General features: G+C 30.0%; 1 protein-coding gene across 1 annotated transcript; it reads right to left on the bottom strand.

The window, feature by feature from the left end:
* Positions 1-11133: 11133 nt before the first annotated feature.
* Positions 11134-16402, bottom strand: LOC145960178 (putative ATP-dependent RNA helicase DHX57). The gene is made up of 12 exons (XM_083079430.1): positions 16142-16402; positions 15866-16022; positions 15596-15780; positions 15047-15501; positions 14390-14910; positions 13998-14311; positions 13437-13932; positions 12976-13358; positions 12763-12884; positions 12354-12673; positions 11651-12265; positions 11134-11575 (listed from the first exon to the last, which is right to left on the bottom strand). The coding sequence occupies exons 1-12, from the start codon at positions 16210-16212 to the stop codon at positions 11432-11434; spliced, it is 3783 nt and encodes a 1260-aa protein (XP_082935556.1). The 5' UTR covers positions 16213-16402; the 3' UTR covers positions 11134-11431.
* Positions 16403-16564: the final 162 nt, after the last annotated feature.

Here is a 16564-nt window from a genome sequence, read left to right on the forward strand (position 1 = left end):
ATACAATTAATGAAATTACTCTTATAATAGATATAAATATATAAATTTTATAAAAATTATTATTTAAATTAAAGCCTTAAATATATACATAAATATATATACAAGTATATAATTATATAAATTTTGTAAAAATTATTATTTAAATTAAAACCATAAATATATAAATAAATAAATATATAAATATATAAATTTTATAAAAATTATTATTTAAAAATATTATTTAAATTAAAACCTTTCATAAATTTTAATAATAAATTTTTTTCTATAAATTTTACTCATTCTTTATCTATTTTAAATCTTTCTATTCCTATATTTAAAAAAATGGCTTATAAAATCATAAATATACTAAATTTATCCATATTAAACTAAAAAAATATCTTAATATATAAATTTGTATTTTAAATTTTTCATATTTTATACATAAAATTTGCAAAAAAATTCGTATTAAAAATATAAAAATACTATAAAAATTATTTTGTGTTAACAATTTAATTTTCATCCTCAAATAAATGAAATACCTATAAAAAAACACTTAAAAAAATATTGACCTAAAAATTCTTAATATTAATAATATAATTATTGAAATATTTATTAATCCGTTTTCCCTAATATTATTTAACCCTATATTTCCTGACTCTTTAAAAAATACATAATATATTAATCACCTAAATTAATCACATTATAGCCCTAACAATCCTCTACTTCTTTCTCTTGAAAGAAAAATTTAAAAAATCTTAATGATCACCTAATAATCCTAACAATCCTACTTCTCGATTAAGTGAAATTATTCGAGGAGAGCCTATCTCTAATCACGTATATTTTAATTACGTGCCCTAATTACATTTCCGTGTGCCCTAACCGCGTACCCTAATCGCGTGAATAAATGTCCGACATTACGTACTATTGTACGTAAAGCTTTTCTTCAGGCCAGTTGAACTTACTTTTCGTTGATCCTGGCCACTTTCTCGCTCGATCTCTAATCAGAGATCGAAAAAGGAGATAAACATTCCTTCTTTTGCCGACTAATTACTGGCAAATGAGCGTAAACATTACACGCTCATCGTAATGATCGCTCGATTTTACGATCGCTCGTTAAATATTTGAATATAACTTTACTTTAACTGAAATAAAGCCAAATTACTACAAATTTCTATATATTATATTTTCTAATAAAATATAAAATTAATGTGTGTGTATGACTTTTATCATATTACAAATTATTTAATTAATTAATCATTTGGCTTTATATTAAGTTAAAGTGAAGTTTAAAAAAACAATATCTACAAACAAATTCTACGATGGATGAGCTATAAGAAATTAGAATAAAATAAGTGCGCGTTATAAGAATAAAGTAGCATCAAAAATTGATAAAATTGATAAAATTATTAATGCGTGTTCTTTATTTAATAAATTAGACAAAATCTTTACAAAAAATTTTCTTTCCTTGATTCTCTTTTTTTAATTAATACTTCAATATATTTTCGCAATGGATGCAAAGCATTTCGAAAGAATTTATTAAAAGTTATTTAATTTAATTTATCCTAGCTCATCCATTTTAAGGCAACGGATTTATCTATAATCTACAATCTACAATCTACAATCTCAATCTACATCTACATCTACATCTACATCTACAATCTCTACGAATCCGTTACCTTAAAGTTAAATAAAAGTTTTTCTCACTCACCGGCACTGATGCGCAACAGCGGAGTTGTTGTTTTCGAAGCTACGTTGTCTATAACATACAAATATAAAACTCATTTATATTAATGTTCACAAAATGCAATCAATATTTAAAAAAATTTTTATCGCGCGGAATTTTATATCCGATGTGTAAAATAATAAGCAGAGATAAACACATGTGGAAAAATTTTATAAATTTTTGAAACTGTTTTTTAAATGGAAAGTTTTATATGACTTTTATAAAAATCTTTCTCTCTAATTTTCTCTTTCTCTAATTCATTTAAATAATAAGACCGAATTATTGTGCATACGATTTATAACAATTGTTATACAAATAATAAATATTCACCATCAGGTTGCTCCGCCGATGCAAGATGCCTCTCCCAGGCCTCCTCCTCCTCTCATGTTGTTGACGCGCGATACTTTTAACGGCACTCCCGCACTCACGAGCGATATTTTTATATCGCTATTTTCGCTATTTTACGCGCGATACTGAACGGCACTCCCGCACTATTTCGGTACGATTAAAAATTTGGTCGCGCGATGTATATATTTAATATATATATACTTTCAACGACACTCCCGGTTTCGGTACGAGCGAAAATCCCATTTCATTTCACGAGAATCAACTTCGAGCCAACAGGTCGGAAATGCAACGATACAACGAGCAAAGATTAGGCCCGAACCGGAAAGAAGACAAAACGATTGACGGAATAGAGGCGAATGAAGTTCACCAGTTCTTTTTCGCGCATAATTATCCTATCTCGTATCGAACCTGGACCCGCTAAGCACGATTTCAGGTGACCCGCATGGATGCTATATCACTAGCGCAGTACACAAGGCTGGTAGACGGTAAAAGAAGAGGATACCCACATTTTTTAAATGCTAACAATCAGCAATTTAGAAAATGGGGAGGCAACCCCTTTTACCGAGCGAAAATCGTGCCTAGGGGAATCCACTCGACAGAGTCTCGACAGGGTTAACACACGCAGTGCGTGTGGCTGTAGACGAGCAAAGAGAAGGGACCCATTAACGACCATTCCGAACAATCGATCGAGTTCTAACCGATTCGGGCCAAATCAATTGACGAAGCAGAGCGTGTCCATCACTAAGCCGATCGAGCGCGAAGCTCGAACCCGCGCGCCCATGCACATTTCGTACTGGACATACGTTCTGCGCGGCCGGCATCACCAAGTGCCACGATGCACAAGGCGCGAGTACGTTGCATAGCAACAACTCGATGAAACATCCCAGTTAGTTGGCGTCGGAAGGAGAAACTCGTTGACAAAAACGAAATTGGGATTTTGAAAACGCGATAACGCGATAACGCGAGGATGCTAAACACGAAAACGCGGTGACGAAACGTCGCCGTCCGCGACACGTTGACGGCACCGACGACGCGAAAGGGTACTTAGCTTCCCCTTCAGGCTCCTTAAGATTTATCATAAATAGAAAAATTTAAGATAAACCTCAAGGCACCATCCAAGTACTAAGCCCTCCCACCGCGACAAGGTGTACCCCATGGGAGGGTTATATTATATATAATTTTATATATAATATAATACATAATTTGAAATTTATTTTGTAATATAGTACATAAATTTAAATTCGCAAATATAAACGATAAATAAAAATATAAAGAATAAGAGAACATCTATTATATAAAACAATGTTCAAAATAATTGATTTTAAAACTAATTATTGCGCGCAATTAATTTTTACTTTTAAGTAGATATATTTTAATGTTATAAATTGTTAGTAATTACAAAATAATTTATATTTTTTAGATATAAACTTTAAAAAATATGATGAATAAAAAAATTTCTTTTTTTTTCTATTTTTTCTATGTTACAATTTAAAGTCACTATTGAATCACAATTAAAGAAATAAAACCAAACGAGAAATATGTAAATTTTGAATATATTGTTACGTCCGCGGCGGCGACTTTGAGATATCGAAGCGCGTTCAACACAATCGGGCACTCGCGGACCGCGTAAAATAACAACATACTTTTAATGGAAATTAAGAACTTTAATTAAAAACACAGAATACACAAACAATGAATAATAACAGGGGAAATCTCGCGATAACGACCCGTAATGTAAAACGCGTCCGGATAGCTTGACAGCTATTCTTCCACTCAGCTGACCATCGTTGTTATACAACAATAAATACTATTGATAAATAATTTATATATTGTTGCGTTCGCGGAACGATATATATCGAACTCGCGCGACACAATCGATCGGCACACGCTGACGCTCGCGCAAATAATAACGCGGTTTAAGATATAAAAACTTTAATAAACCACGAGTAACATACAAGAATTCAGAATAATTGTAAAACGGATCACAGATAGACGCGCGTCCGCACAGCTTGACAGCTGGGATCATTGTCAAACTCTTTGATCGTCGTTGTTTATAACAACATCTTGACAACGCGCGCGAAAATGATCTTCCGTCGACGTACTTCTCGCCGAAAGAATTCAACAGGTGGCGAATACATCCAGGGGGATGGGACGTGGGGACGTAACAATATAATAAATAATGAATGTGATGAATAATTAAAATATTAATGACTTACATCATATCTTATTGATCCATCCATTTCCAAGACTTCCTTTTTTCTTTTGCTTTCTTCGCTTTTTCCTCGTGGCACTTCAATCCTCGTTACACTCATTTGAATTCCTCGTTGCACTTACACTCATACACGAAAAGTTCCGCGTTGCACTTGCAATTGTGTTTAGAGAAAGAATTTGATAATATATGGAACGTCTCACATCACTACTTCACTGCTCAAGAGCCACTGAGCGAATGATTGTAAGTCAGAAATATTACCGCGGTACTGTTTATATCGCCAAGATTGACTATGTAAGGGAAGAATTTGATAATACATGAAACGTCACTACTTTATTGCTCAAGAGCCACTGAGCGAATGATCGTAAATCAGAAACATTACCGCGGTACTGTTTATATCGCCAAGGTTGACTATGGAAAGAAAGAATTTGATAATATATGAAACGTCACTACTTTATTGCTCAAAGTTACTGTGCGAATGATCGTAAGTCAAACACATTATCGCGATACTGTTTATATCGCCAACCTAGGTCGACTTATACTATGTTATTGTTATAATTCGTCGTTGAAATATTCTATGAGTGATTGCCGATTAAGAAAATTTAAATTGGTCATCGTTAAGGAAAATATTTTAATAAACATTAATAATCGAAAGATCATAACAAAATTAATTCTTTTATCTCCTTTTATGTACTCCCGTTTCAATTTTTATTCGCAGTAATTAATGATTGCGATTCAATAAGGATTTATCGTTGCGATACAATTTTATCATAAGTTATCGTTCGTCGTTTATCATAAGTTAATTAATTTCTAATTATTAATAATTATATCAAATTATGTTTCGATATTAATCGTAATCGTGTTTAGAAAAAAATTCGACAATATGCGAAGCGTTTCGCACTACTACTTTATTGCTCGAGTGTCACCGTGCGAATAATAACAAAGCCGTAACATATTAATAATAGCACGCTATTGTTTATATTGCCAAAGTCTAACACCGTGTTATTGATAATTCGTTGCCGAAATATTTTACGTACTATAACATATACATGAAAATATTAAATTGTAAAAGATTTTCAATTTATAGATTAATTAAACGATTATTTATTACAATTAATTTACTTTGTATGTTAATTAATTAACAATTAATTAACATACAAAGCATTTATATATATATATATATATGTTTTACTGCCATTATTTTACTGCTCGAATGTCACCGAGCAAATGATAGCAAAACCATAACATACAAACAATAGCACGCTATTTTACGTTGTAAAAGTCGAACATTATGTTATTGATCATTCGTCGAAATATTTTATATACTATAAAATATACACGAGCGGAATATTAAATTATAGAAGTATTTTAAATCTTGAAAAGTTCCTCGTTGCACTTGCAATTGTGTTTAGAGAAAGAATTTGATAATATATGAAACGTCTCACATCACTACTTCACTGCTCAAGAGCCACTGAGCGAATGATCGTAAGTCAAGAACATTACCGCGGTACTGTTTATATCGCCAGGGTCGACTATGGAAAGAAAGTATTTGATAATATATGGAACGTCACTACTTTATTGCTCAAGGTTCTGTGCGAATGATAATAAAGCCGTGTAAGGTATTAGCAATAGCGCGATACTGTTTATCAAGGTTGAACACGGTATTATTGATAATTCTCTCGTTGCCGAAATATTTTCTGTAATATAAAATATTCGCGCGCGGAATATTAAATTATAGAAGTATTTTAATTTATTGATTTAAATTAATTATTTTTTAACAATTTATCACGGAGCCTTTTGTTATGCTATTTATTTGCATCTATAATTTGATTGTTTTACTTTGTATTCTCTCATAATCCAAATTATTTTTAGATTTTCAAGTGGAACGATAAAGTAACACGGATGAAATATACTTGTGACTCTAGGTATTGAAATAATAATTATTGTCCGTAAAGATCGCAACGATCGAAGCAATAATTTAACATTTTGGATTCCTATCATTTAATCGATTCTCGATTAAATTGTACATTGTTTAATTAACAAGGATTGTTAAAATTTAAGGTATTGGTCGAAATATAATTAATTCTAATATTGTTAATGAAATATAATAAGCATCAATGATCGAAAGTTCATAACATAATTAAGTCTCTTATCCCTATTTATGTATATTTTGTTTCAATTTTCAATCACGGTAATGAATGATTGCGATTTGATAAAGATTTATAGTTGCGATACAGTTTCATGTCGGGAATTAATTTTTAATTAATTAATTTATATTAATATTTAAAGCAAATTATGTTTCGATACTAATTGTAATCGTGTTTAGTAAAAAAATTACAATACAATACGAAACGTTTCTCACCACTATCTTATTACTCGAGAGTCACCGTGTGAATGATGACAAGCCGAAACATAGCGCGCTACTGTTTATATTTTATATTGCCAAAGTCGAACACCATGTTATCAATAATTCGTTGCCAAAATATTTTATATATTATAAAATGTACATTAACGCGGAATATTAAATTAATGAAGTATTTTAATTTATTGATTAAAATTGATTATTTATTAAACAATTTATCCTTTCATTATGCTATTTATTTGCATCTATAATTCGATTGTTTTACTTTGTATTCTCTCATAATCCAAATTATATTTAGATTGTCAAGTCGAACGATAAAACAACACGGATGAAATATATTTGACTTTAAGTATTAAAATAATAATTATTGTCCGTAAAGATCGCAATGATCAAAATGATTATTTAATATTTCGGATTCGTATCACTTAATCGATTCTTGATTAAATTGTATATTGTTTAATTAACAAGGATTCAGAATATTTAATTCATTAATCGAAATATATTTTAATTCTAATATTGTTAATTCTAATATTGTTAAAGAAATATTATAATAAGCATCAATGATCGATATCATAACATAATTAATTTATTTATTCTCTTTTACAAATTCCTTGTTTTAATTTTTATTCACAGTAATGAATGATTGCGATTCGATAAAGATTTATCGTTGTGATACAGTTTTATATCGTTAATTAATTTTTAATTAATTAATTTTTATTAATATTTATAGCAAATTATGTTTCGATACTAATCGTAATCGTGTTTAGTAAAAAAATTACAATATACGAAGAGTTTCTCACCGCTACTTTATTACTCGAGAGTCACCGTGCGAATGATGACAAAGCCGTAACATAGCGCGCTACTGTTTACATTTTATATTGCCAAAGTCGAACACCGTGTTATCGATAATTCGCTGCCGAAATATTTTATATATTATAAAATATACGCTAAAATATACGCAGAATATTAAATTATAGTAGTATTTTAATTTATTTATTAAAATTGATTATTTATTAAACAATTTATCACGGAGCCTTTCGTTATACTAATTATTTGCATATATATAATTCGATTGTCTTACTTCGTGTTCTCTTATAATCCAAATTATATTTAAATTGTCAAGTAGAACGATAAAGTAACACGGATGAAATATATTTGTGATTTTAAGTATTAAAATAATAATTATTATCCATAAAGATCGCAATGATCGAAGTGATTATTTAATAATTTGAATTCCTATCATTTAATCGATTTTTGATTAAATTGTATATTGTTTAATTAACAAAATTAATTGTAAAAATTTAAAGCATTGATCGTATATATATACGATCAATGCTTTAAATTTTTCCAATTAATTTTGTATAATATATCTATATATATATATATATATATATATATATATATATATATATATATATATATATATATATATAGAGAGAGAGAGAGAGAGAGAGAGAGAGAGAGAGAGAGAGAGAGAGAGAGAGAGAGAGAGAGAGAGAGAGAGAGAAGACGGGACGGGAAACATTTATTTATACAGGGTGTCTCTGAGCATGAGCTCACGCACTTGTGAGGAGGTAGAGCGCAGTAAATTAAATAAAGAAATCCTATTCCATGTAACGATTTTTGTAATAATAATAGAAATATTAATTATTGAAAGATCATCACAGTTACTTTCAAGGTCAATTTTAAGATTGACAGAGGCACTTTCAGAAAAAACGTTTGATACAAAAGTTTCTTATTTTTTTACGTACAATTCGAATCTGTAATAAAAAGTACCATGTTCCCCTAAAAAAATTCAACTTCCGATCCGGATGGCGTATTTCCGGTCGGAATCAAAAGTTGAAAATATCACCATTTGATAGAGCGTACCCGATTTACTTAAAAATTGTTCGCGATTTTTGACAAAAGCCATTTATTTTCATTTTAAAAGGGGTGTACGGGTGGTCTGGGGCACCCTGTATAAATATCGTGAGGCTAATATTAACTTGAAAATTAAGATAAATATTTTCATAAAAAAAATTTAAAACAAATATATTAAGATGACCATTTCTCTCGCTATTATATACTCTTGTATTATTTTTTCCATATATTTGTATAATTTAAATTTATATTCTATTTGTACTTGTGTTACAATTATTCAAATAAAATATACGCGCCAATTTCAAATTGTACGTATGTAGATCTTTCTCAAATTTCTTACATATTTCCGTGTATCCGCATTTAAAATCTTTGTAAAAAATACCGAAAATAAAACGTCATTAATCGTAACAGTTAACTAGAACGTATGTTTTATTTTCATCACGATTCCTCACTCGATTTTTTGTCGCGAAGTTTTTTAACGCAACGAAATTTTCAACCGCGCGCCGCGCGCATGTCCGCTCGACCGCCATGACACTTTCAACGACTCGTGCCGGTTCGCGCACGGAGCGCGATAGTTCCGTCAATAATCGCGAATTTTATCCGTTACAAGTGTATAACGAGTGCAAATTTCTGTCGAGAGTGTCGGTTAAAGTAACGGGCGATCGTCGGAATGTATCGAGTGTCGCGAATCTTCGTTATTAATGACGTTTCGTCGATCGCGATCCGCGCTGCGTACCCGGGTTTGAAATCGGCAGTTTCGAGTGGGTATAGATTTCGATATCTTAGATACGCGAAAGTGAGCTCTGTTTCTTTGTGAAACTCGCGTATATTAGCGTGTTGTAAATTGAAAAAAAGTAATAGCGACGAAATACGCTTGTTTTTGTTAGATATTGTGTAGGCCGCACAATAATATATGCGACGATCTCCGCGTGACCGTCAAAAGTCGTCGCTCGTCTCGTTCGCTCATTATGCGTGTGCAGTGTTAAATGTGTAAAGTAATAATATATTCTGTAATCTTCTATTTATTACGTGCATAGGGAAATTGCATTTTAACACGTTTGCGTTTCGCGCCGTGAATTCGTGTTTCGAAAGCGAAACTTTCTGTGAATCAACTTCCAAAGTTCGTCCGACAGAGTGCGGGTTTGTGATCTTCCTCTACTTCGTCGCTGATGCGAGGCAATTTCCGGCGGAAGTGCCACAGGTACAGTAAACTGCACTATTCCAGTTGACTAGCAACAATTTATTCATTATTTAAATGTGTATTTTATCTCAAAAATATAACACACATACAGAGAGAATTGTAATTAAGATATTTATATATATGTAAAATATATTTAATAAATGAAACATTTAATAATTTTTATATGTAGTAAAATATTTATCAAATATTTGTTAAATCATTTTTGAATATTTATTAAATATTTTTGTCGAAATTAAATAAATATTTACTTTATTTTATATATATAATATAATAATTATATTTTAATTAAAATAAGAGAATAATTAAATAATATTAATTATTAATTTGATTTTTTATTTATATGATTTAAATAAGAGAGAATTAAAGAAAAAGATTTTTATATAAAATCTATAATCTTGTAAAGATATAAGCTTTTACAATATTATTAGAGAATTATTAATAGTTATTTCTCTAAAATTTATAGAATTATTTTATCTTCTATAGAATTATTTTATTTTACCTTTTATTATTTAATCTGCTATTATTATATGCATCGTATATAAAATCTTCTGTATACAATAATTTTTGAAATATTAATTATTTTGAATGTTATTACAATTTAACTCTTCTATTTATATGTTATAGATCGACGCAGCAACCTTGATGATCTGAGAGGAAGAGCAGGCTTAGGAGAGGCATCCTGTACCGGCGGAGCAACCTGTGATGGTAAGTATTATTATTTATATTAATTGTATATAAATCTGATATAAAAAATAAATAAATAAATTTTTAATTTGATTTATGAATGATTGAAGTAAGAAAAAATTGGGAAAATTTTTATAAAAATTCTTTCTATAAAATTTTCTACTCTTAAAAATTAATTATTTATAAAATTATTGTATATCTACTTATAATTGAATTATTAGTTTTATAAGTCTCTTACAATTTTCTATATTTCTTTCGATCTTCTTTTTTTTTCTTCAAAACTTTATCTCACATTGAATAGAGAAAATGTAACATAATACAGAACAGATTTTTGTTTCAATATATAGATTGCCAATATGGCATAAGAAAAAGGCTCATTCATACATACACTTATTCATTCATAGATGCATACATGTATGATAAAACTAAAATTGGTCACATGATAAAAGATATTGAAAGAGACATTTGGAAATTCTACTCGTAGGTTAAAATAGTTTTTAATTAATTTTACGAATAAAATTTCCGTACGTATATATAGAATTATTTAATATATAGAATTTTTATACGTAAGGAATAGGAAGTAATATATGTTTATGAGATTTTTCTCTTTCGCACAAAACAAATAATCACGGTAATAAGTAAACGCTTGAAGAAAAGAAAGTAGATAATTAAGAGAGAAGTAGATAATTAAATTTAAAGATACTTTAGAACTTTTTTTAAAGAACTATCCCAATATTTTAAAATAAAAATTTTTGTTGGTAACGATATTTTTTTATTACAGGTACAATATATTTTTTTTTTATTGCAATTATATACACAAATTTTGAATATAAATTGGCTAATTGCTAAATCGACAAAGTTAGAAGCATTGTAATACATTGCCTTAATAAAAAATAAAATGTTCTATATTAGTCAAAATAGCAGCTTCTGTACAGATTATATCAAAATTCTCTTTTCATGATATATGTATATATGTTATATATAATACAATATTTATTTTTTCTTAAGGCCTCATGTCTGTTTATAAAACATTTGTAATGACAGTTACTATTTTTTTCTTGCCTATTATTCTTTTGTTACTATATTTACAATTGTACATATAATTTTTTTGCCTTGTTGATGATTTAAAAGATTCAATAGAGGATCTTGCATTTTTTGCTCTAATAATTTTGCTAATTCTATTCTCATTCTTTGCAAAAGTAGGCCCACCTGTAAATGTATAACACAAAGTTATCACATATTAAAAATAAACATTTTATTTTTTCATGACAATTTTAATCTTACGTTGTGTGATTCCATCGCGAACATTATCCAACCATCATCCAGAGAAAGCATATACCTTCCATCGTGCATTTCCGTGCGTAATTCATAACTAGAGAATAATATTAAAGACAGAATTGGAATCATAGACACTTCTTTAATGAAAACTTGACTAGTCTTGAACTTCTCTTGAAATACTAAGTACGGATTTATGAAATGTCCAACATGAAAATTCACAGATGATGGATGAATCTTGACAAAACCATCGTGTCTTGTCTTGAATTTTAATTCATTTGGTTTGGGCCGCATTGGTATCATGCCAGTAGATTGCGCTTGAAATGATTTTCCAGGTGTGAAAACCTTTACGATGTTAGGATATAATGCAGCGCAGAGAAGACCCTGCAATAGCTTGTAATTTTCATTGTTGACATTTAATTCAACTCCAGTGATCTCTAAGATATTGTCAATCTTAGGTTTTTTCTTAGGTAAATCGATAGGCGCGAAACCAATCGATACTAATAACTCCAAAAATTGATATTTTATATCCGCTAAATGATGCAATGTTTGTATGGATAAATAATTTTTATCGGCGAATACTTTACCAGCATAAGTACTGCGTGAACACGTGGCTAACCATTTCTACAGAAGAATAAAAGTTACATAAATAATGTGTCTCTCAAGCGAAATTATTAGATTAATTAGAAATAACTTTATTTCTAATGTTTACCTTATAAGCGTTAAGGACGGTTAATTGGTCCGATTCGGCTGTAAAGAAGTTTTTCTTAGGATCGATCTTGTTTATCATATCGATCGGTACGTTAAACGGACTTTTATGAGACAAACATGCGGCGATAGTAAGCGCGGAATCCAAGCAGCAAAAAATGGCGCCGTATAGTATCAATTTTCCGATTCGCACATTTACAGGTAGTTTGGCTAAATGATGACCGAGCGGCGTTAATACAGGTTCCGAGTTAAAAGCGCCGACATCCTGCAAACGTATTATCGCGCTCCTAATATTGTCGATCGTTGGTGGTTCTATCATCTTCCCTGTTGGGAAAAGTTTAAAAAGGCGTAGATTTTTGTGATAGATAACGAATATATACAGAGCAAATAAAAACACAGAGAAATTTCCTTACCTAATATCTCATATAAATCCACTTTTTTCCCTTTGTGCATAAGCTGAATATGTAAAAGTAGTGGTTCTAGGGGAATTCTTAGTATTTCTGGTATCGGTTGAGCAGCAAAGTGATATTTGAATCTATAAATTATAATATATGCACTGTTATTATATTATACATGTACATATTATGGATTATTAATTCAAAACAAGAATGCTACAAGATACATACCTACACGAAGTGTACAAATGGATGCACACTCCGGGCATTACTCGACCAGAACGACCCATTCTTTGCACAGCATTCGCTCGTGATACCCAGCAAGTATCTAAACTTGCCATATTCTGATTTGAATTAAATCTAGCCTCTTTCATCTTTCCCGTATCGATCACGAATACGCAATCGTCTATAGTTATAGATGTCTCAGCCAGATTTGTGCTAAGTACAATTTTGCGTACATCTCCGGTCTTCTTAAATACAAGATTTTGCTCCTCATTAGAAAGACTCGAGTGCAAGGATACAATAAGAAATTTTTTATTCTTTGGCGAGAAATTATTATTATAATGTAATTGATTTTTCAATGCAAGAATATCATTCATACCTGGTAGAAATACCTGAAAATATTACACAAAAAATATAATATATGTGTATATATATTTGTCAGAAATAAATAGGCAAATACAAATGCTTACTAAGATAGAACCAGTTTTAGGATAGTCATGTTTTCCGAAAACAACCCATTCTAAAGTCTTTTCTATTAATTCAAAATTAATCTTCTCCTGATCCATAATGTATAAATTTTTATACGTTTGCTTGGAACAGCCAGGATATCTATTGATGAGTTGCATCAACGTCAAATTTTCGTCCTGAATAGATTCTTTGGGTGCGTCGTTGCACAATTCGCTGATTTTCAATTTAGCCATTTCCAAATCGATTTCAAACTGATCCCAATCATATTTGATCTTACGAGTGAACTGAGTATTTTCTTCGAGAACATATTTGGTTCTTTCGAGCGCGTCTTCAAGGAAAATCTGTTCGACTGGAAAAGTTTTTCCCGGGATATTTAGAACTGGTACTTTTCCAAAATACGAGGAGAATATGTCGGCTTTAAGCGTTGCGCTCATCAATATTATTTTCAAAGACGGTCTTTTTGATAATAATTCCTTTAAAAGCATCAGTAAGAAATCGCTGGAAAAAAGAATAGGATATAAGTAAAAATCAAAGAAAGAAAGAGAGAAATATAGAGCATTTACCTCTCGGCGCTCCTTTCATGCACTTCGTCAACTATAACATGAGTCACATCTGATAACTCGAGATTCCCCGATAATCTCTGCAACAGTATTCCCATGGTGCAAAATGTTAGTCGTGTTTTACTAGACATTTTACTCTCCAAACGTATCTGATATCCAACAGTATTTCCTATAGATTCATCTCTCTCAGCTGCCACTCGTTTTGCAACTCCTATGGCACTTATTCTTCGCGGTTGAGTGCATATTATATTAATATGAGACTTATTCTCTGACTGTGATCTATTAATAATCCAGTCATCTAAAATAAACTGAGGTACCTGTAACATTTTCACTGAATTTTTTGTTTTTTTTTTTCTATTCTGATATTTATTAATTTAAAAAACACTGCAATGTACCTGAGTGCTTTTGCCACATCCAGTTTCGCCAGAAATGATAACAATCTGATTTTCACGTATAATTTCCAAAATTTCACTTGTTTTAACCCAAGCGGGCAATTTTTTTCGTGTCTTCTGCATTTTTATGTAATTAGGATTTTTCTGTTTATCCCTAAAACTTATTTCTATCAAATCATCTTCCTCAATAATCTGTTCATAGGAGATATCTCTGTTTCTTTTACTGGTGCTACCAAGTTTGTAATGACTAGCCAGTTCTTCTTCCTTCTCTTCTTTCTGTTTCTTTGGGCACAATGCTTCATACTGATGCAAAAATTGTTCCTTATCTTCCTCCAAATAAGTTTTTATCTCATATTCATTTTCTAATAGTGAAATTATAGAAAATATTGACGGAATGCCATCAAGAGATAATAACAAGGCTTCATTGTGCAATCTTCTTGCTATCCTGAGACATTTTAGACGTGGAAATATTTCATCGTTCTTATAAAAGTAAAAATACGGTGGTTCATAGGGATATTTACACCCTGTAATTAAAATAAAATATTGCAATTTTACAATTTTATTAATTAATGTCATATGGGTGTGTTATTTTCTTAAAATAATTCTAACATGATTAACTACATAATATAATTTAATTAACATAATTAATTGAATGTATACCTTCAGGAAATCTTATCTCTAGCGTGAAATATGAATCTTTTAGAATTGGCACATTGGATACTTTCTGTGGTAATTGGTGTAGAAATCTGCACTTGTCTTTAAATCTGCACTTATTATGAATAAAAAGTTGACATACTTTTTTTTCTGGCTTTTTCTCTTCTGGTTTTTTTGCTACTGGTTCAATTTGTTTACCATTTGTTAAATAATCTAACTTTAATTGTACTGTCCAAATGGAATTTTTTATTTTTTCCAAAAAAGCATCACCATAAATTGATTCGAGTGCTACCTTTTCTTCCTGTTGTCTTTCTAACAATTCAGCAGCATCCGGAATATCAAGATTTTTATTTTTTTGAATATTTTCAATTCCATAGTATTTGTAAAATAACAGTTCTAAAGATTTTCCCAAATTGCCTTTTGTATATGTTAAAGCTTGTATACAATGTGAAATATGAAAACTGCAAATAAGAAATATAACCTTTATATTATATAAAGAGATACAATAATATTATTTTAAACAGTATATAATAATATATTATTTTGAAACAGTACCCATAGCTTTCTAATTTAGATGTTGCAAATTGTTGTGTTATTTGATCCTGAGTCTTTAGTGTAGTATCTTTAGAAGAATAATCTATTATTCCTTTGACAACTAAATTACCTTGTTCCATCCAATATTGTTTGTCTAAATTTGATGTTTTGTCCTCGAGATCTGCAGTATCAACAAGTTTAAAATTCTGCAAAGAATTGAGAAATTATGTCAATTAAGGAACAATACAAACATAAATAGTATTTGTTTAATAAATAGAAATATATATTTACATTTCCATAAATATGTATAAGACTATCATAAAGCTGTTGCTCAGATTCCTCAGATAATTTCAATATTTGCATTTCCACTTTGAACTTATCAGAAAATGAGTGACTGTAATTTGTAGATTTGACATCTTTCTCCTTATTGCTTTTTACAGATGCACTTCTGTCATTTGTACGTACATATAAACATATTGAAATAAATTTAACATTCTTATATTTATAGAATATTTCTTTGATAAAAATATAGGAAGAATATTAATATATTTATTTATTTTCACTTACGTGTTCGTTTTGGATATGTTTTTTGTTTCTAATACATCATCTTCCATCAATTGCTTACTACGATCATCCATTTTAAATAAATAGTTGTCTATAAAAGAAAATTTATATATATATTCTTTTCTCTTAAAAAGATGTTTAAGATATATGCAACGTGACAACGTCGAGTCTGTTTATTATTATTAACTGCTATTAATCAACTTGACGCAATTCTGGCATCACTGTCTAAATCAGAGATCGCAGGATTTAAGGGCGCACTCACACCTTGACAGAAAAGCAGGTAATAAGCAGTGTGTAAGCAATACATTAGATAGGCAAAAAGTAGAAATTGTGATTACCAGCGCGAGTTCTGATTGGTTTCTGCTTTTCTGCCAAGATGTGAATGTGCCCTAATAAAGAGGATCATGACACCTCTATTACGTGTCT

This window comes from Camponotus vicinus, unplaced genomic scaffold (genome assembly GCF_025532165.1).
Source record: "Camponotus vicinus isolate PSW18456_S1 unplaced genomic scaffold, iyCamVici1.0 SCAF_10, whole genome shotgun sequence".
Taxonomy (NCBI): domain Eukaryota; kingdom Metazoa; phylum Arthropoda; class Insecta; order Hymenoptera; family Formicidae; genus Camponotus; species Camponotus vicinus.